Source organism: Anas platyrhynchos, chromosome 1 (assembly GCF_047663525.1).
Source record: "Anas platyrhynchos isolate ZD024472 breed Pekin duck chromosome 1, IASCAAS_PekinDuck_T2T, whole genome shotgun sequence".
Classification (NCBI taxonomy): domain Eukaryota; kingdom Metazoa; phylum Chordata; class Aves; order Anseriformes; family Anatidae; genus Anas; species Anas platyrhynchos.
In genome coordinates, this window is record NC_092587.1 from 70701643 (window position 1) to 70724271 (window position 22629).

At 41.0% G+C, this 22629-nt stretch overlaps 1 protein-coding gene across 3 annotated transcripts in view; it reads right to left on the bottom strand.

Annotated features, from left to right (window-relative positions):
* Positions 1 to 362: 362 nt before the first annotated feature.
* Positions 363 to 22629, bottom strand: part of ETV6 (ETS variant transcription factor 6) — a 144017-nt gene continuing 121750 nt past the window's right edge. For all 3 annotated transcript variants that reach the window (XM_038181037.2, XM_072041016.1, XM_072041014.1), the window contains 3 exons: positions 7487 to 7629; positions 4611 to 4711; positions 363 to 1219 (listed from right to left, as the gene is read on the bottom strand). In XM_038181037.2, the coding sequence (XP_038036965.1) occupies positions 1114 to 1219; positions 4611 to 4711; positions 7487 to 7629 (350 nt within the window). In that variant the 3' untranslated portion in view covers positions 363 to 1113. The remainder of the gene's footprint in view (positions 1220 to 4610; positions 4712 to 7486; positions 7630 to 22629) is intronic.

Consider the following 22629-nt stretch of genomic DNA (forward strand, 5'->3'; position numbering starts at 1 on the left):
TGGCACAAAGTGATCCTGGAGTAGTTTCTGAATAGTACAAACCATACATGTATGATGGATCCCTTTGCATTGTCCTTAAGATGTAAGGAACAGTCCTTCACCTTTCACCCCAAAATTGCTAGCAGGTATAAGAAAAAAACGTCCCTTTTGTAATCTCTGATGTTTCAGCCTTTACTTTTTTATCAAAGGCTTTGAGCTGAATTTCTGCTTTGTGCATATATTGTGGCGTTTACGTATAAACATATATATATATATGAAACGTTTCTCTCTATATACATATATATTTATATTAGTCCCTGCCCCTCTCCCCCCACGCCATTCTATCACTTCTTTGCTAGAAGGAGGGACAATGTCAACATCAGTCTATTGCAGAGGTTTGTCACATTTATTTTTCTCCTCCCTGGAGCACTTAGGTGATTGGTTTTGGTCCATATGCCAGCAGTAAATAGCCACTTGCAGGACTCATGAGCCCAAACTATGCTGGGATGCTATCCCAGCCAATACATGAAGGGTGATTCCTCTTCATTTGACAGACATGTGTGGTAAATTCTTTTGGTAGCTTCAACACATTTCCCAGTCGCAGCACATATGCATTGATCCAAGCAAACTGGAACCCTTGAGCAAATCCCTCCTGTGTTGCTATTGTATTATGCAGTGTTACATCATGAGACTTGCACAGAAAATAAGAGCGCTCTATTTCCATAGGAGAGCCTTCCCCCCAAAAAAAGCGTAATCTGATGTCTTGTCCTATGTGAGATAAGGAAAATCAAACTGCATGTTTATTAGGGGAAAAAAATAAATCAAACAAACAAAAAAAAAGAAAAACAACAAACAAAAAAAATGAAACCAAAAAGACAGAAAGAACTCAAGGGAGACTCTGTAGGAACAGTGAAGTAGTGCGTAAGTCCAGGCTTTCTCCCCTTCACTTTTCTGCCAGCACCACTTCTGCCTGTTAGTTTGTTTTGTTAAGGTGCTTCAGGTCCTGCATGGTCTTCAAGCTAAGTGGAGACCGCAAGTACTGCTTCTGTGTTGTTGCTTCCCCTCCCAAATTGTGCCAGCCATCCAGGCAGATGTTTCTCCCATGGACACACAGAGGCGGTGCACCAGTTCCCTTCAGCACTCATCTTCTTGGAATGATTGTTCATCCAGTTCCTGGGACTCAAGGTGCTCGAGGCGGTCTGTTCTGCCACTCATAATCTCATCTGGGGTCTTCATGAACCTGCAAAACAGAGAAACAAGTTGATTTCCCAGTGGTCTCAGCCTTTCTCCTTATCAAGATGCTGAGTCCCCTGACCTCTGCAGCTCCCCAGAATCATCTTTGCTGTATCCTCTGGTATGACTTGGTATTTCCCAGCTTTTCCCCAGCCTACCAGTATCTTTCCTCCCCATACATGGAAATGAAGTAAGAAAAATCACAAGCATTTTCTCCTGCTCCCTTTTTCTAAAGTCCAAATCTGAAACAAAACCCACAGTCTTTTCCAAAGAATGATATTTACTTCTTTTTCTTCATATTGTTTGCTGTTGCCATGTAAGATGACAGCATGCCACATGTCCACTCATTTACGGAATCTGGTGACAGAAATGTAAGTGATCTTTATTGTCAACATATTTCAAAGCAAATCACTTGTAAGGCATGGAGAGGCAGAAGGCTACTCATTTCTGCCAGCTTGTGTGCAGGTGAGTGAAGATGAATATGAAACACCAAAAGAGCAGGTCTGGAAAAAGCTAAGGACCAAGTCAGAACAAGCTCTGGGAAATGAAAAAAGCCCTGAGAGAAAAAGCTTTTGGGCTAAGCTTTAACTGGGAAAAGGGAACTGTGCACAAAGACAGTGTCTTCCTGTATGACTGTAGCCAAGTGTAATTGCAACGTAGCAGTGTCTTCTGTAAATAAATGCCACAGCACTAATGTCTTGATGCAGTAAATCTGCAGGGGGCTAGAAACAGAAACTGCCTCTGGGGAGGCATGGCAGCAGTAGGAAATGGGAAAGGACATCCACCAGCCTGCAGATCAGGTCTGCAGTCTTGATCTTTGCCAGGGTGCTTTTGTGTACCACTGCGTACGGACAGCACAGAAGAGCTCTGCTTTTTTCTTTCTGGATTTAATGGCACAGGAAGAGAAAATGGCACAGGAAGGATGAAATCCTAGTTTAAACACAAACCACTTTCCTAACTTGTAAGTACTTCTGGAAAAATCAGAATAGGACATGTTTATGCTGGAAGTGTTACAAAATTTTGTATTTTTTCATTAATTATGTACTGGCTAACATTCAGCAGTACAAAATGTGTTAATCAGAGGAATTTTACTTAGGTTGATGATATGCTCAGTATCCTGGCCCCAGCAAAAACAAAACCAACTGACAGGAGCCTCATTACTATCAGTGACCCAGAAAAATCACTGCTGAAGCTAACAGGCAAGATTTGCCTACTCTGCTGCCTCCAAGTTTATAAAGTTTAGGGTTTTCAGTTTGAAATACCCAGGGCCTCTCAGCAAATGCGTAGCACTGCCTGGAACTAACCTTTTGCCACCCCTTCTAATTTTGGAAATCATGTGCACATATGCATTTATGAAAAAGAAATCAGCTATGACTCACTTCTGTGTTACTCCCATTTGTATGCTGGAAGAACTGTGCCGATATAAATGGTGTTACGGTGCTCAAAAGCTAGCATACAAAAGTGGTGAATCAGTTCCTGGCTATCCAGTGAAAACTCACCAAAGCCTACAGGCCAGACTGTGCCCTGATTTAAACCCTGTGCTTGTCCTGTTGATCTTGAGTAAGGATGAAACCAAAATGGAACAATACCACTGTCCCCCTACCTTCTGTCTGTTCTGCTTCCTAAATCACATGGAAGATAGGCTGATAAGAACTGTACAGCATTACTTCAGGAATTCTTTCTGGTCTGTGTTTTAAGTCACGTCATGGAACTCAAAGTATTTGTAATAGCATTTGAATAAATTGAAAAGAAAAACCAACCAACCAAAACCAACCAAACCAAACCAAAACAAAAACCCTAAAAAACAAACAAACCAAAACCAAAAATCAACCAGACCAGAACTACCTGCCAACAAAGAAACAGTTTCTATGACTTCTTTTGTTGCAGAAGGCATTCTGCCCATTTATTAGAAGACCTCCTCTGAGTCCATTAAACTTAAAGCTCTGTATAGATATTTGCAGATGACAACTGCCTGCATGTTGCTTATAAAGTCACATTTCCTATTTTTTTCTGTGATTGCGAGAAATAGCCAAGAAAGGCATATTAATGGCTTGATTTTCTGCAGCTGTTCTTCTTTTTCTCTTCAGATATAAATAGGTCTAAGAAAACAACATTAATAAGTTCTTATTGGGAATTGTGCAAAAAAAGCTTTGTTCCCTTCCCCCCAGTTTCCAGAGGAAATGAGGTTTGTATGCTCATGTTTTATGCTGCCTGGTGACCTTTGAATCTGTTGGTCAATTCTGGGCAAATCTGACTGAGGAACTGAGGTCTCCAAGGGTATTAAGTTTCTACAGTTCTGAGAAAATAGGCAGCCTGGTTGAGGAGAGATGGACTCCTGTTTTGTTTGTGCTCCCACCAAAGGAAAAGCTCCAAGATAAGCACAGGCATTATTCAGCATCACAGAATTCCCCTGGGAAGTACAATCTTCACACAAGGCCACAACAACCCAGGCTCCTTTTGCTTTAACTTTAACTTTCTGCCAAAAAAATTGAAATAACACAGTTGATTTTGCCTGTGATTCCTTCTTCGCTTCATTATCCTTTCTCTGTCTTAAGTCTCTTTCTAAAATGGTATCAACAAGACATTCCACAGAAACCTCTTCAGGTAGTCTGAGTACTAATGCAGTTCTGTTAGACATTTAAGAAAACAAACTCCAAGACTGCCTTCCTATTGATATCATTTCCAAGAACATTACTGGATCAAGACCAGTAATCCAGACCAGATCCAAAGCAGCCTTTGGCCTGAGTTCAGCACTCTGTGGGTCAGACTTACGCTCTAGGATTCCCTGATCCTGCCTGCAGAGAACTGGAGTGCTCACACTCAGTGGTTCTGCCAGTTGCACTCAAGTTCATTCATTAACCCTCTGCTTTACACTGTTCAGGGTCGTATTTCCTAAATTCTCGGTTGTATCATCCTATCTGATGTTTTATGAGCAGCTCTTGCAGGTCTCTCTCTTCCTTGAAGGCACTGCTGCCAAAGACAAGTTCATCAGCACTTCTCTTCCGTGATGCTGATGCTCTCGAGGAAATGCCAGATTTCTGCTTAGCATTCACTAGCAGCTGTATCTGTAGGAGTTGAACATGGACTGGATTTTCTAGGAGTTTGGCTGAGATGACAAATCAGTTAGCTAAGGTCTTAAAAAATGGCACAGCCTGCTTGGAGTGAGTGAAAAGATTACTACTGACTCCACTGATCACTGAAGCAGGCTTGTATTTTTCTAAATTGATGCAGTTGTCTTGAAAGCTGGGAAGCACTGGTCTAGACAGCTTTTACAAATGCACGCCCATTGTCAATGATGTTAGAGCTGTGGCAATGAAGTATCACACAAAGAATTCCGTCTTCCATCTTCAAAAATGAATTGTCTGTAGAAAGGAATGGCAAAGAAAAGCAAAAATTACCTGAACAAAAGCCTTTGTCCTGGCTCCTTCCGGATAATATTTAGTTTGTAGTAGTGGCGTAGGGCTCTGGACATTTTCTCGTAAGTCATATTTGTTCTGTTCTGATTTTTTCAAAAGAAAAGGGAAAAATGTGTTAAGACGATTCATGAAAACGTTCCTAAACCCCCAAAGAAATTGCAGAGCTATCACAGGTAGCTAAAATAACCAAGCCAGTACAAGAAATTACACATTCTATTATTCTGCTGTTTGCAGCCCCATTCTGCCCCTCCAGCCCTCATCAGGAAAATTTTATGTGTCTCTTTTCATACAGTGCAATTTAAGCTAGAATGTCTACCAAGAATTCCAACTGAGGTTTTTCTACAGTTTCTTGGATCACACATAAATAAAGGCTTCAGCAACCACAAAAGGAGATACTAGATGGAGATGCTCATGCCACATGAGATGTGACAGGTCTGTTCTTAATGAACCCACCTTTTGTAAAAGCATAAGAACAGTGGCTAACAGACTGCATTTGTCAGCAATCCCTTCTAAGAGCGCTGTTCCTCTAGGAATCCCCTCCATTAACTAGTTAATGCTTACTGAGCACTGTGGAGATTGAGAGACTGTTTCTCCTCTCATTATAGGGGTGTAAATCAAGTGGTCCATTAGGTTGTATATGTGCCTCTGTGACAGAGCCTCCCCTTCATTTTGGGAACTGCTGACCCCACAGCCAGAGCACTGCAGAGTGACTGAGGCACGACCTCACTTCAGCCAAGTGTCACAAGGCAGCAGCAATGGGCATAGGCAGAGCTGCATGGGGCCCGCCATTACAGTACTTTCCTGGGTTGGGATAACAGGATCAATCCCTCAGGCTATGTCTGCACGATGACCATTTTTCTGGTACAAGAATCACTGGCTACCATGCAGGCAAAGAAACTCCAGCAGAAAGGGAACTACACTGGCAAAACCATGTTTGCATGAGTATTAAGAAGCCGCCTTGCCATAGGCAAAACAAGGCAAACTAGAAGAAGCATGTTTTTGTTCTGTGAGCCTTCATGTTAAGTGTTTGGCTTGGCACATCTCTGTCAATCCAAGATCAGGCAGAAGTCTATAGTGTTGACCTGCCTTTATTAAATGAGACTGATCTTCCTGTCCAAAATAGCCCCTAGTAACAGACCTCCATTGCTTGCCCTGACCTCTACTCTTCTTCTAAAGTATGAAGAGCTCCTGTGATAATTAAACACTAAGAATGACAATGTTTTATTTGAAAAATCTAGACTCTGCTCAATGGGAAGCCCCCTGAAATAGTTCTTGTGTTTTTTTTTTTCCATTTCTTATATGCTAAAAGGCCACTGTGTGTCCCAAGTGACTAATGTCTTGAAGTAGCTTCACTTTCAGACAGCCAACATGAGAAACACAGGGCCTAATTATCAGCATGTAGGTGAGGCAAGGGCAGTACTACTCTTCATTCACAGAACTCTTCATCCCATTCCCACTGCTGCAGCCCAAAACCTCTAGGAGAGATTTAATGTCACACACGAAAATCTTGACTGTATCAAGATGTATGCTCATACACAGAATAACAATATGGTTAAGGTTGGAAGGCACCTCTGGAGATCATCTAGTCCAATCTCTCTGCTCAAAGCAGGGACGACTAGAATGGGTTGCTCAGGTCTGTGTTCATTCCAGCTTTGAACATCTCCAAGAATCTCCAAGAATAGAGACTCCTATCTCTCTCTGGCCAACCCATTCCAGTGTCTGATCACCTTCCTAGTAAGAATGTTCCACACCTAGGGTCATTCCTCCCCAGGTGTGGAACTCTGCATTTCCCCTTGTGAGGTTTAATGAGATTTCCATTAACACACTTCTGCACAATGTCCAGGTCTCTCTGCAAGGCAGCACAATCCTGTGGTGTATCAACCACTCCTTCCAGTTTTGTATCATCTGAAAACTTGCTGGTGCATTCTGTCCCATCATTAATGAGCATGTTATATAGTAATCGCCCCAGAATCAATCCCTGGGATAATACCACTAGTGAGTGGACTTTGTGCTGTTGATCACAAGCCTTTCAGCCTAGCAGTTCAGACAGTTTTCAGTCTATTTCACTGTATTCTTGTCTTGTCCATAATTCATTAGTTTGCCTGACATTACAGGAGACACAGTCTCAAAAGCCTTTCTTAAGTCAAGATAACCAATATCTACTGTTCTCCCTGCATCCATCAAACTAGTCATTTCATTGTACAGGTTGCTCAGGTAAATCTATGTAAATCTATGCTGACTACTCATATACTCAATATGTCTATACTTATATGTATATACACATATAGATATGAGTATGTATCTGTACTCATATAGATAGATATACGTATACACACTCAGCCCCATACTGCAAATATTAGTAACTGCTTTCCAGCGAACAAAGAGCAACATCTTACAAGGAAATACATAATCCTACAGCATTTGATGTCTGTCACAGGGCAGCAGTCTCTCCTTTTGTGAAATCTGAACAGAAAGGAAGCTTCTGCTGAGGTGTAGTACACAGCTCTTTGTAGACCACATCTTACCAGAACAGCCTTAGCATCAGGTTTCAGGAATAAATGATTTGCCTTGAGAGAGAAGGACCGTTAATTCTTCTGCTCTTTGTAATTTTATAATTAGAAGTGTTTATAACTAAATGCCTTTAAACCAAACCAACAGGTTCTTCATGTGACGAGTAAGTTTTAGTACTTGAGGCCGGATGCTTTATATTTCTAATGTATGTACAATGCAAGCTTACGACCTTCCAGGAGTAGTTTATATGCATACGCTTCCCTTCCTTTCTCCCCTGTTTATAAGTAAATTTTGTGATGTTATGAAAGGTGATGTGCTGTAGGAGGAAAAATGCATTACTCCCTTACCTTGTGGTTTCCCCACAGCCGGGCCAGCCCGTTGGGATCCACTATCCGAAATATTTTGGATTCTTTATCTTCCCATCGGATGAAATTTTCGTACCGGCTGTCAGAAAGCAGCTGATAAACATAATCCCAAAGCAACCTACAGTCTGTGAAGAGAGAAGAAAGAAAATATTGATGATTTTCTTTGGAATTAATTCTGGGAACTTCAGGGTGGATTTATAGTGAAAGCACAGTGGGGAACAGGCCTGAAACTGCTACTGCAATCTGAAATGCAAATGACCTGGTTGGTATTGACTAATATTTGCAAAATGTACTGGAATATACACAGTCTTTTCTGATGTGTCCTGGTCCTTCTGACACTGACTGAGCATCTTTATCAAATTATAAACTGTGTGAAATGACCTGCCGATCTTTGTTGTGTTTACTGTTGCACTGACACACATAAAACTATCACAGTTAGCCCTGATAATGTTGCAGGCTGTTTCAGGGTGTAAATCAAGAATCCTGCATCCTGCTCTCCCTACTTGAGGTTGCCCCGTTCTGTGCCAGCTCAAGGGGTCTGAGGCATGGACAATGCTACATTTTTCCTTTGTAACAGAGGATTTCACTGTTAGAAATGACATAAAACTGACACCTTCTGCCATTTTTTAATTTGCTTTTTATTTTTTAAGGTTCCTGGAAAAAAAAAAAACACACAAGTATTATAATTACTTGAGTGCTATTGAGAGGTTAAATACTTTCTATTTGGATAATTGAATTCAAATTTCCTCTTGGCAAACACTCCTTAGGTCGCTAATTAAAGGTCTAACAGATACTTAGGTTTTAGTTTAGTGTTTTTCAGTTTCATGGCAGTCTCTTGAGACGGGGGAAGCCAAGAGCTGAGCTGCTTCTACTTCCTGCTTGCAATGTGTGTTGTGAGAAACACTCTGTAGTCAATAACATAGGCTAGTATCTCAATGAAGTAGCATTTTTATTCGCGATTACAATGGCAGGCATCCCACAAGCAGAAGCGCACCTACTAGTTCCATAACACAGATTATATACTTTTTTTTTCCCTCAATGACCGGGACCCTCCCGTTTCCCCACTGACTCGGTAATCCAGGTTCACAATCCATCTGGTGCTTCACATACATGGCTTTCAGTTGCTGGCCTGTTATAAGTCATATTTCTTTTGACTTTTACACTCTTTGAGGTGGTGATGTTTCTCATACAGTGATTTCCACCTAATTGCTCTAAGAATTCTGTTTGTCTGCATTTTACAGGGTTGTTTGTTAAGCTTTCTTATCTCTGCAAGCATATCTCAATACCACATTCCTTCCCTCTAAACAATGTAACTGTGCAAAACCAATATTTTTATTCCCACTATTCCCCCCTTTTCTTCTTTATAAATTGTTGATTTTTGCAAAACTTTTCTCTAAGATGTAATTTGGTAGATATCTTCCTCTTCTTCACTTTCTTTGCTTTCCATCTCCTCAATATCATCGTCTTATCTGAGTACGGTGGTGGATCCATGATCATTTGTTTCAGTAGTGCAGTTTCAGTTAACCACTGTACTAGTCCTCTTATGCAGGGGATAATGCAACAACCAAAGGGAGAAACTTACAGGCCTCATTTCCCCAGGCAGTCTTTTCTTGGTACAATGTAATCATACATCACATCCCCTGGGAGTCCTTGGTCCACCCCCATGGGAAGGGCACTATCTGGGCAATCGGTTGACCCAAGGCACAAGCATAGCAATTGCTATGCTTGACACTCTGGACAGTATATTTGACCCATTCTATCCAGCCATTCACATCTCCATATCCTGTTTCAATCTCAAATGTTTGCCTAAAATCTTTTATTTCTTTAACTGTGACAACTGCTGCATTTCAAAGAGGGCCTCCTGTTTTCTCCTCGAGTTTCTCCCTATCTTTGGTGGCAACAGAGGATCATTTCCATTTATCTATTTTCATCCTGGCTATTGGGTCTCTCCCAGTTACATCTGCTCTGAGACTGTAAGTATGGTTAGTAATGCAATCAGCCTGACTAATTGTTATAGTTACTGGATTACATTGTAGAAGCTGACAATTGGGCTGAATGGTTCCTTTAAATATGTTCTTTCTAATTTTATTTTTTATATACTTTTTTAACCTCATGAAGCCAACAGTTGACATGGGTGTATGCAACCACCCGTTATGATTGGTCATTCACCATACATTAGTCCATCTTGGGCAAGGGGGTCCTTCAAACATCCGGCTACTCTTAGGTTCAGGACAGAGACAGTTGTTCTCTCCACTCAATTGTCGATAGGCATTTAAATCTCCACAAGGTAACACCTCACAAGCAGCAACCTGGCAAACTGTGGTACATAACCCTCTGTCACATTCACCCATATTTTGTCAGGGTATCCCATCTTTGCTATTATCTGGTCATGCCTTTTCCAAGTTGCCAGTTAACCAAGGCCTTCTCTGAGGACTACAATCACTAGAAACAAAATCAATAGTTGATTTTTCCCTGATATTATTTTTAACCCTTAGGTTTCCAAATAATTATCAATACAAAGAATAAGATGTACACTACTACTAGAACACCTTAGGAGCACTTTGATTCCCTATAGACCAGGCCTTTCTCTCACTCACAAGTCACACTCATTAGTTACCTGTGAAAATAAAAGGTTAGTTTACAATTGTAAGCTTTTATCTTGCTCAGTCTATTATGAGATTTTTCTTTTTGATTTTAACTTTCAACAAGTCTTCTGTAGAAACAACGTCCCAGGTACTAGGGTTGATGGATGCTTTCACTTGAGTATAGTACGTCCAACTTTTTTCTGCAGTTCTTACACCTGTTTCAGTGGTTAGTAGTACTTGAAATGGTCCTTCCCATTCAGGCTGGAGTTTTGATTCTTTCCAGGTCCAAATCAGGACCCAATTTGCTGGTTGATGGTGAGGACGGGTTGAGGCAACAACCCATGGGTCCTGAGAGATGACAAAGAAGAAGACAACCCCAGGATACAGTTCTTAAGGGAGCTTTCGTTTTGAATTGTGGTATCTCATCCCTTCCGCCCAGATAGGGTAATCTGAACAGCATCTCATATTGTGAAATTCCTATATCCTTTCTTGGTGCTGTTTGAACCTGGAGGAGTGCTAAAGGTAAGCATTTTACCCAAAGAAGTTGGGTTTCTAACACTTATTTAGTTAATTGCTTCTTTAATGTCTCATTCATTTGCTCCACCTTTCCAGAAGAGGAGGGGTGTCAGGGGATGTGAAAATCCCACTCAGTCTCTAAGGCCTGCATTAACCCTTGCAGCACTTGTGAAGTGAAATGACTTCCTTGATCTAAATCAATGTTTTCAACTATCCCATATCTAGGGACTATTTGCTCCAGTAATACCTTAGCCACAGTGTTCGCAGTGGCAGATACCAAGGGGAGAGCTTACACCCATCCAGTCACGTGGTCAGTTAGTACAAACAAGTACCAAAGTCTCCCTACTTTAGGTAAAACAGTACAGTCTACCTGTATACTTTGGAAAGGTTGAATCCCTGGTTCCCATCTCTCTCTAGGTGTGTTACAGATGACCTTTTTATTTACCTTTTGACATATGGTACACCCTCTGCGTATTTGCTTCACTGAAGTGTATATTCCTACAGAGACATACTTTCTTAGCACAACATCACACATTGCTTGCACCTCCCTATGACTCTCTTGATGTAAAATGATTAATATTTGCCTCATTGGTGCTTTATTCAGCATTTCTCTCCCATCAGGGAGTATCCATTTTCATTCAGACTTCGTGGCTCTTGATTCCTTAAAAAAAAACTTTCTCTTAAAAACTTTTTAGTTTTTTCTTAGTTTTTAACAATTCCCTGGATTATCTCTGGATTTATTCTTCATTTTCCCTCAGACATTAGATGCCTTAAATACTTGACTTCTCTTTCTATATATTGTAATTTATTTTTCAATATTCCCAAGCCCTGCTTTCCCAGAAAGTTGAATAGTTTGTTAGTAGCTTCTTTCACAACTGTTTTCTCCTGTCCTGACAATAAAAGATCATCCACAGATTGTAATAGTAACACCTCCTCGTGAGGTTGGAAATGCTCCAAAATCTGTTCTAGAACTTGCCCCAAAAAATCGGTAGCCCTGTAAATCCCTGAGGTAAAACTGTACATCTGTATTGTTGCTTCTGCCCCCATTTCAGGGTCTTTCCAGTCAGAGGTGAAAATACCTTTGCTCTCAGAGCCTGAGAGTACTCCATTAATAACACTGTTATTCCAGTCTAACAATTTACTATTTGAATGCCCAATTTCATCATCAAATGCCAAAGTTAGTCCTAGTCTTGGGTACATAAAATAATTGCCCAGTGATCATCTTATCCTCTAGTCTCAGCTTGGTATCCCCTATTCTCCCACATGCATGGTGACAGGACAAAGGAGAATGGGCTAAAGTCACACCAGGGGAGGTTTAGGTTGGATATTAGGAAGAATTTCTTTACTGAAAGGGTTGTTAGGCCCCCTGGAAAGGCTCCTGGTGGATCAGGTTGTCCCCCTCCGCCCCCCGCTCCATCCCTCCCTGATACTTGGGAAACTGACCAAACACCACAGCAAATATACCAAAGCTTCTAGACTGTTACTTAGATCATGCCTACATCCTCTTTCCCTGCTCAATCAACTTCAAACAGTTCTATCAAACATTACATACCACACATTTAACACCTTCAGTAACCCTTTTTAACACTTCTTTTTATCTTTCTCCAACCTGTACTTTCACCAAAGCCTCTGCTGGGCCAACTTAATTCCTGGTATACTGCCAAGCACTTCACCATGCGAGGGGTACTGTACACCAGATTTCCCGAGACTCTTCCTTTCTCTCTCTTATCTCACACTTGACTAATGTCTGTCTCTGGCCATGCCCCTCGCGGAGCTACAGAACCATGGATCAGGACTCCACACTCGCTTCGTACAAAAGTATGTCTCAATCACACATCACACAGAGTCTCACCTGACCCCAAGGCAATCCTTAGTATTTCTTACCTTGGTCTGTGCACAGTTACCGGCTCAATTCTCAAACCCAGATCATTTTACAAGGTTGTCTGTTAAGCTTTCTTATCACTGCAAGCATATCTCAATACCAGATTCCTTCCCTCTAAACAAAGTAACTCTGTGCAAAAACAACGTTTTTATTCCCACAGTGTCTACGGAATAACTGGCACCTATGAAATATGGAAAATGAGTTGCACAGAGGTAGGTAGGTGTTCTGCTGCTATCAAAAACAACACTTTTTTTTTTACAGTGCAATGGCCAGATCCCTCAAATGGACATGTAGTTGCGTTTTACTTTGAAAGCAAAGCCAGTCTCTGAGACACAGTTTGTGCACTGGTTAAAGGACAGGTAAGCAAAGGCATCTAGCTTCTAGGTGCTAAAATGAATTTTTGCTAGCCTGTCTTTCTTTTCCTGTCTGTCTCAGTTTGATATGTGTTACAACAGGGATGATGATATCTTCATCAGTATGAGAATATGAAATGCTTTTTGAAAAGGAGTATGAATAATACATTCAGTGAGTGCACCTGAAGTGGTTAGGGATATTAACATTATTGATGGTATTTCCCACTTTCAAACTGTAAGAGTTATCTCTGAAATGTGTACTGACTCTAAACCCAGAGTTTAGTTTGCCGCTGCCCTTACTATAGACTTGGAGAACAAAGCAGTGTGTTTTGAAGAGATGATGCCTGGCAAAAAATGCAGATTTCTGTGCTAGCTAAAAACTACCGCAATGGTAACCTCATCTACAGCCTCTACAAGAAGAAGCGTGTAAAAGGAAGGAGGCACTCAGAATTTTTTGGTTGAAAAAAACTACTGGCAGCTAGGACCAGAACAGGGCCTGAGAAATAATTTTCTGCATTCCCTAATGACTGGCCTAGACTGGCTCATTCTCTGTGCAGGGATGAAGAGAAACCTTCCTTTCCCCTTATGCTCATCCCAAGTTGCATATGTAGCCTAGACACCTACCCATGGCTGCAGATACAAAGCAGGTAGCTGGCTAAAATTAAATGCCAAAAACAGCTGCTTCTAACCCCTTGTGCAGTGCTGAGCAGAAGTGGCTTCAATCAACTTTCCACCAGTAATTTTTCCCATACATGCACTTAATCTCTCTGACATGCATGCATTAGAATAAATAAATATATATATATATATATATATATATATATTTCTAGATTCTTTTGTAAAGAACAAGGCAAAGGAGATTGTATTGCTTTACTGGTCTGCACCTTTTAATAACATGGGATGTGCTCAAGTAATATGGTAGTAAGGGCCTTCATAAGTGGTTTCCTGACACACGTGAAATTCATTCCTGAGCTTTTTCACTGAAAGGCTGTACAGAAAACAATTTTTAGTGCAGAAATCTTTTAAAAAAATCTTTAAGTATCATTTTTTCTTTTCCTTCTCCTTCATTTCCACTGGCTCTGACTCCCCCAGGGCATATTTTGCCAAACGATCACCATTGGTAATACTGTTGCATTCCAAAAACTACCAGATTTTATTTTTCCTCCTCTGTAATCTTTGTTAACTTTAACAGTAAAACCTGAAAAGTCACAGTCAATGGTTTGTGCTGAATTTGCCATTTTAGATTAGCTTTTCCCACAGATCCTCATGCTTTTTTTCTGTCAGGTTCTTCATTAAAATACTGTAAAGGTGATGCAATTCTTTAGGCCAGCAGTGAATCATTCACCAAGGCCACGCAAACCATCAGTGGGCAATATGCCACCATGTGCAAAGCTTATCTGCCAACTGGTGTCCACACGGATGTGCCCAAAAGGTACTTTCCATCTCTGCAGGTAGCTAACAGGTTGCTCCACTGATTACTGCAGTTGGATTAAGGATCGAGGGTGGCAGGAATGCTGCTTTAGCCAGGAGATGTATTAGGTCAGAGCAGTGCACTCCGTGTGGATCCCAAATATTCCACCAGCTATGAAGGCTGACCACATAGCTATGCTCCAGGGTTTATTTCAGTATAGGAGTAACTCTGGCTTCTGCTGAGGCATATAGGTTCCACACTGGGCTAAAAACCTGTGTTGGGCTTGATCCGGCCCCACGAAGAGGTCTGTCTTGCTGGAAGCTGTTTCAAATTGCAAAACATTCACTTAGCTGGTATTAAGGAAAGAAGACACTTTTTGGTCAAGGCATGAAATTATTAGAAATTTGACGGGAGAGGAAAGATGTGTGGGTCTGTGTCTGGACTAGTGCTTTCAGGACTGTGCTAGGAGGTTGGTGAGGTTGCTGATGGGCATATGGCCCAGCATGAGAGTGCTGTATGGAGTCAGTGTTCCAAAGTCAGTCATTTGGATTTCAGTGTGCCACCACTTCTAGTACTAGTAGTAGCCTTCCTTGGCATCAGAGGGAGGTGTGGCACTTCCACAGAAACGTGAATGTCAGACTGTTATATTCCTGAATATGCAACCCATGGCAGATGTTCTCTGATTACAGTAACTTGCAACTAATATTTACATTTCTGCAGATATATCATTTGCCCAAAACTTTACTTTCATCTCATTATTTGCAATGTGCAATGTTATATCAATAGTGTATTGCTGTAACTATGCTCCACAAAATTTCCAGGTGTATAAACGTAACTTTTACTGAAGGAAATGGCAGACTCTTCATGTCTTCTGTACAGAGGCCCCTGGAAGAGTTTAAAGAACCTGATGTATCCTTAAAAATTGACTGGAACTGTACACACTATGAGCATTGCCAAGGCTGCACATTCACCTGTGTGTGACTAGCAAGTAAATTCTAGTCTAACATAATGGCTTTGGTTATTTTTCATTGGCTGTTATTACTTCCCACATGCACACCCTCTGCCCTCCCTTCACAAAACCAAGAAAGTTCAAAAAAAATCAACCTGAGATGTCTGGGTAGCAAATTATTGGACTAACAACAGAGCTTCAGACTCTGAGAAGAGGTAACATTCAAGCACAGATTTGTTTTTTGTTGTTCATTTAATTTTTAGAATAGATTCGGCCTAAGCTTGAATATAAATATTCCTCAAATAAGAACTCAGATCTGCATCTTGAGATCTTCATAAGAAAGTCCCAAGTGATCAAGGGCCTCATCCCGTATTCTAAACTAACTGAGCTGCTCAGACTTGCAGAGGTATTTAGTAGGCTGGTAGGATTGCAAAAACAAGAAAATAAAACAAAACAACAAAAAAAACCAGCAACCACCCAAGTATCTTAGGCCTCTAAATCTCTGTTTGCTTCAACAAGAAAACTGAAAATTCTTGAAAATTCTGCTTGGCTCCTACAATGAATTTTAATCTAGTCTTCAAAAGCTGCACTTGTCAATCAGCAAATTTAGATATATGTCTAAGTTGCAACAAGTTAATGAGCTGGCATGCATCAACAATGGAAATTTTGTCTCTAGCTACTGCAAACAGGAAATAAAAAGGATTAAACAGCAGAAGCACTTTGCAGAGTACCTGCATCAGCTTGGCTTAATTCACGTTTCAAATGGTAGGCCTTTAGGAATGTGAACATAGGCATTCTTTTTTTTTTTTTCCATAAGTGGGTATCTTTCTCTATGATTTGCAGAGTTAAATTAAAAAAAAAGAAAAAAGTCAAAGACTACTTGATGATTCTTTGCCAGTGTAATGAATTTAGAGTATACTAGAGCCCATGTAGGGTAGACTGCAGCCTATGAAATTCAAGAAAACCTAAGAAAAGGCAGTGCTAGCAATTACTATAAAGGAGGTTCAGGGATGCCCCCACTGAAGGCTGCTAAGAGCAATACAGAAGTTGTATTCTCCAGGAAGGTCAAAACTGTTAAACATTTTTTCATGATGGATGGAGAAACTGAGAAAGGCACTTGTTTGCAGATGGTTGCTTTGGAAGTTTAAATCATTTGTTTGAAGAAACTCTGGATGCTGTGAATGCCTCCAGGGAGCCAAAGCAGTTCCTTGTATGTCAGAAGGACTCCAAAGGAGCAGTTTTATGGTAGGACTCTCCACAGGGTGTGTGTTGGCTAGTGAGCTATGGCAAGAAAGCACAAGGATGTTGCTGAAGCCTGGCAAGTTTACAAGTGTGGGAGATTCAGTCAGGGAGTTGAGTCAGGGCTGGTACCTAAAATGTTTGGGCATGCTGCAATTTCCTGTCTTTTGGCTTATTTTAGCTTTCTTAGAAAGTAGCTAGGTCTCTGTAGCACAAGGAAACAACATTTCCCCCCTAACACACACATACTGCTTGTTCAAGTGAACTCAGATCGTTGAAATGCTTACAAATTGAAGCTAAAGAGATTTGTCTGAGGAGTGAGCTGGGACTGAGAGGCTTTAAGGTGATGCAGTATCAAACAACCTAGCCAAAGTGGGAAGGTGGCGACCTGTTCAAGTAATGTGGCAGGGCTTCTGAAAGCAGACATTTCCACGTCCCACCATATCTTCAGCTGTACTCCTGGGCAAGACTGAGCTATGCAATTAGCTAGGAATCAGGGCAAGCTATATCTTCATATGGAAAGGCATGGATACAATTTTCTTCCTATGGTTAATGGTTCTCGGGGGATTTTTATACTTAAGCACAAGGTAGTGATGAGGTATAGATTCATTATCTGTATCTCAAAATGCCCCCCATAAGCACTGCCCTACATGTGCAAGAGGCAGCAGTTTCACACTTGGGCTAGCAACAGCCACATATTGTACAGTCCCAGACTCAGCTGAGCTAGAATAAAGCCTGGGGGCTGCCTGCCCACCCAGTCCCTGGTAGCTGCTTGGCTGCCAGGGTTGACACTAGACACACAAACAACAGGCAGCTGCAGAGTCCTGGAGAGGGCAAGGGAGAGAAGACAGGAGGAGTGGTTGGGGTTTGAGGAGCAGGAATAAATCTATCCCATAAACAGCAATTACTGACTGTTAACCCCTCTGACAGTAGCAAGCTTGCCTCCTCACCCTAGTTTTAAGCCCCCCTTTCACGTGGCAGAAGCACACAGGCCTCAGCCACTCCTCCTTTGCATGATAAAACTCAGTTTCTCTTTTACAGTTTCTCATTTTTTCTGGCTGAAAAGCTGTTTACTACCCATGTTTACAGCACTCCTTCAGCAATGTTAAGGAAAAGGGGAGGCTGTAGTATTGTTAAGAATCCCTTGTGACAGTCAAAGATATGCTATGTGAGTGAAGGCATGTATTATGAAATCTTCATTTAAAATATCCTTTAAGTGTATGGCCTGAGTCTTCTGAATATACAACTAAAGGAACACTGACATACATATACTTCCTAATGGCTATATGATGGTAATACATATATCCCTTAGACTTGAAATACCATCTCATAATGATCTGTAAATTCAACATTATGGGGGTTAGGTTCCAAATATTTTGATCATTGTCTTGTCATTAGGAAATGACTTCTCTGGTATCATTTTGCCAAGGTAGACACACATGATGTTACAGTGGTCAGGTAACTCTTAAATATGTGCTCCCTTAGACTCAGTAACACTGCTAACAGTATAGGCACATATATGCTAAAGACCTCTTTTGTTCAGAATATAACATTCTTCTGTAATGCAATATTCCCTAAAACATACACTGCATCTGAGACCCCTGTTGCCTAAGTGAGGCCCACGGCACTGAAGTAGACCTAACTCTCTTCACGTATCAACTACCAAAATCATCTCTTAACCACAGAAATGTTCTAAGTTCCACCCACATCTTGCCCTGAAGATCATTATATAGAATGAATTTAATCTAGCTGATGACTGACTTGGAAGTGAACATGGCTTCACAAAGAGACTATACCAAAGTAACTTTGTCATACTCCCCTCTAACATCAGCTGATGACTTACCCCTTGCTGAGTAGGTTAGCCTAAAATTTCTCCAGCATGATATCATTTGACTTAAATGGTTCTGTGATTTCTACCAGCTTAAAAGTTTCCCCAAACTCAAGCCTCTTTTTTTTTTTTTTTTTTTTACAAGGCATCATGTGCTTCAACTGCATTTGTTCACAGCAAGGCAAACATCATGCAAACAGCTGTTCACAACTGACGCTAATGGACAGAACTTATCGAGAACTACTTCTGGTACTCTAGTTTCTCTAAGCACACCTGAAGTGTGGCTAAGATAGTTAACATGGTGATGATCACAGTATCACAATTATGAACTGGTAAATTTCAGCTGATCATAGCTGCTGGGAGGACAAGGTCCCGACACCCCTTCTATTTTATCCTTCCTTCCTCCTGCTGCTTACCTTGTGCTGGCTCCAATTTTGTTAATTTCTTTGTGAGCTGACTTAATTAACTTAAACCCTGCAAAAAACACTGGCTTGCTTTCTGCCATTTGAGAGTTGTATCTGCTTTTAGGAAAATCTGGTGAATTTTAAAGCCAGCACAAAGGTGGCAAGACTACACTGGCAGAGTGGGCAAGGATAGGGAGGAAAGAGGGAGAGGCACAGAAGGTGCCTGAGGACTTTCAGCTTACAGTCTGTGATCATTCCCCTTGTTCAAGGAGGTCAGAAAGTCTCTGAAAAGAGGACACTACTTTGGGGCATATGGATTTGTTTAAACTGCAGCCAGAACCAGATAATCACAAAGCTGTCAATGGCTGTTCATTTGTATGGAAAAAAAAAAACAACAAAAAAACAAACAAACAAACCAAAAAACCTGGAAGAGAACTCCTGTGTCCTGACTTGTTTTAGGCTTGCCATGGAGATGAGTTCCAATTGCATTTCAACCACATCCTAACTGTGCATCAGGCAGAGCTTTCTGGACATGCCAAGAATACCTTCAGGCTATCAAGCTGGTACATCATGCTCACCAGACTGGCTGATACTGTAAGTCATTTCATGAGTATGGTGATAACTACTTTATTAGCTTTCTTTAATCACACAAATGGAGAGGAAGGAAAAATAAAGCTGGTGAGGAGAGGGAAGACATATGGCTGGACCATATCAGATCTTCTTTATATTTGCTGAAAGCCTTTTCTGTGGCTAAAGACAGCAAAGACAGAAAGACAGAAATGCTACAGTAGGATTACTGCTGTGCTGAGACAGTTCTGAACAATCCATCCTCAATATCTATTTAATTACATGTATTTTAGAAGACAAAACTACAAAAAAGTAGTAAATGAATTTCATGACTAAGGGGTTAAATGGCTCTGAGCACTGGGATAGGATAAGCATTGATACTGAGATGAAGCTGTCCTGCTCATCGCTATCTGGTAATCTGTGTCCAGGTTACCGAGGGAAAAAGGGTTTTCTTTCTATGAATGGTGTCTGCTGTTAGAAGCAGAATAGTAAACTGGTATAGTAAAGCCAATGTTTCTATGTGAAGAAACCTGACAGACAACTGTTTGTTCAGCTCTGTAAATTCAAGCTGGGGCTGGAGAAAGAGGTTGCCAGATCACACAATAAAACGGTTGTATGTTGCTTCTGTCTTGTACCCAAATGCTGAGTGGGAGACCAGGCAGAAGGAGAACAGGAACCTGAGACTGTCATGCCGTGAACAGTTGCAGAAGTAACACAGAAAGATGAGGCCAAGCTCTGTCTTTGGCAGTAAAAATGTGTGAGGGGTAGGAGGCTCCAAAAGGTTCATATCCCTCATGCGACTGTGGAAAAGAGCACTCGAATCACAAAGAATATGTAATGGATGGGTCAGAGACTAGTTCAGATTCTAGTTCAGATTTCTAGTTCAGTAATTCAGATTACAACTCTATTCAGACATAACTCCAGCCTGAAGAAAGTGTGAAATATACAGGGAAAATAAAGGTAATGTTTTCAATAAAAAAGTGTTTAACATCCTGCTGAACTCAATGAAAGCTGAGGGTAGTCTTTACCCACTTATCACATCTGTCTAGCCATGACACGTAGATACTACAGTACAGTAATGAGAATGATAAAGATTAAATTAAATGGCTGAGCATTCCTATAGCTTGGTCAATCCTAGCTTCTGAGTAGACCAGAACAAGCCCTGGCTGCAATTTCTGCTCCTGTAACTGTGCAGCATGGAGGCAGCTGTAAAGCAAGACACCTCACAGAAAATCTGAAACTATCTATCCAAGTTATTGCCATTCAGCTATTGCTTGAGTGTCATTAGTTAAACTGGCAGGGAAGGCACACTTTCATGTTGAAACTAATTGTTAATGCCACGTTAAGATGACTCTCAAGGTTATAATGAAAACTTCTCCTATGAAAATGAACTCTATGAACTTAATTGTCATCCATACTTCAGTCTTTTTATAGTAGTCTGGATTTCCACTAAGGGCTTAAAATGGATGTGGCATATACTGCAGATCTAACTGTACATGACTGCAAGGACAGGTGATTTAACAAGGCCAGAAATATTATCATTGTCAATCCAAATGGGAGTGACAGGACATACCTACATCAAGAATTCCAGGTTCTTTCAAGGCTCTGATCTGTTGCCCTAATACAAAGGAGGTCAGCTACTTGGAAAGCAAGCACTGAACCACCAACTCTTACAACCCTAAGACTGGAGGTGAGTCTTGTCACAGCTGCTCCCCAGCCATGCTTCACAAAAGCTCACCAGTCAGTATCATGTTGTTAGCCATGGCTGGGATCATGTCTCATGGGGGATGAAGATAGTCTTGGCGTGTGTAAGTAGACTCCTATACAGCACTAGCAATGATATGTGCTTTCTTAAAGAAAACAGCATACCTCTAGGGAGGCATACAACAAAAGCTAAGCCTCTGCAGCTTGGCTTATCAGTCCTCATCCTCTGCAAAGGAGGAGAGAGCTATCATTTTCAGATATGAATTCACCACAGTGAAACTCGTGATGCAGCTCTGCAAGGGGGACAGTAACGAATCAAACACTGATGCACATCCCTGTCTACAGAGTAAGCTTGAGGGCTCATACACACAGGGAACCTGGCTTTCTTTCCAGTATCAAGTGCTACGGTAGGTCTCTGTGGATATGTCTGTCCACAGCAAGCGACTGTCTTCTAGAAGTTTTCTACTTACAAAGCAATATTGTCACTCTGGACTAAAGTCACTTACCAACCACTGAATGACTGTAAGAAGGAATTAGGTTCAAGCCTTTAGTACTAATACCTGTTGTGCTCACTGACTTACACCTGTAGGCAATCCATAGTGCAAGAAAAAAAAAGACCAGAAAGGCCAAATTAGGTTCAAGAACCCAAATTACTTCCTAGTAGTAGATAGGCACACTTTTGGGCAGGTTCTGCTTTTACATAGAAGATACAACTGCAACATTGATGTAGAAGTGCCTATTATCACATATGTAATAGGCAATAGACAAAAGCAGGAGCAGATAGCTCAGTAAGGTATGTACCTGGTGTATTGAGTTTATGGCTAGCTCAGGTTGCTCTTATGATGAGAGGTATAGCAAAAAATAAAAGCAGGACTATCAGACTGCAGGGTCTTACTTGTTTCACTTTTTAAGTTGGGTAATATTTTTTTAAATAAACTGGAACCTCCAAATGTGAGGCACTGTAGCATAACAGAAGGTGTTACTAGTTATTATAATCTGGAATTAAATTTAACCTACAATTCTGAGTGTGGGACTAGTCAGACGGTGTTTACTGATTCATTTTTTCTGCTATACAGTATAGTTCTCTCTTCCCTCCTGTTTCTGATCAGTGCTGGAACTCTTGAAAACACCTTTCACCTTTCTGTGCCCTTCCTTTCTTCATATTTACCTTCTCTGTTTGGACAGTAAATTCTTTGGGGCAGGGACATCAGCACAATAGAACCCATAGATACTACTGTACTGCAAAGGGAACAGGAAGCTGCATCCCTTATGTGAAGGCTAATAGTATTAGATTCTGCAAAACTTTTAATTCTTACTTTATGCTTAGTTTTTGTTTCTTACCACCATTACTGTACAGGCATAACTGCTCTTTGTCTCCTTTCCCACCCTCCTTCCCTACTACCCAACATAAGCCATTGTATAGCAACCGTGCTTCTATAGCTGTTTTGTACAGGAAGGAAAATAAATTGATGTGGTGTAACTGCATTTGTACAAAGGATTTTGCTGAGATACCAGTTAAAAAAAGATCATCCTACAACTTCACATGGTTGTAAATCTCACACTGACAAATCTAGAGTAACTGCAGATGCTGGGACTCCAGTTCTAGTGGGTAAATTGAGGAGGAATCACCAAGTTGCAGTATTTTGAAGTGCAGTGACTTAGAATGTATAAACTCTAAGTGTTTAGT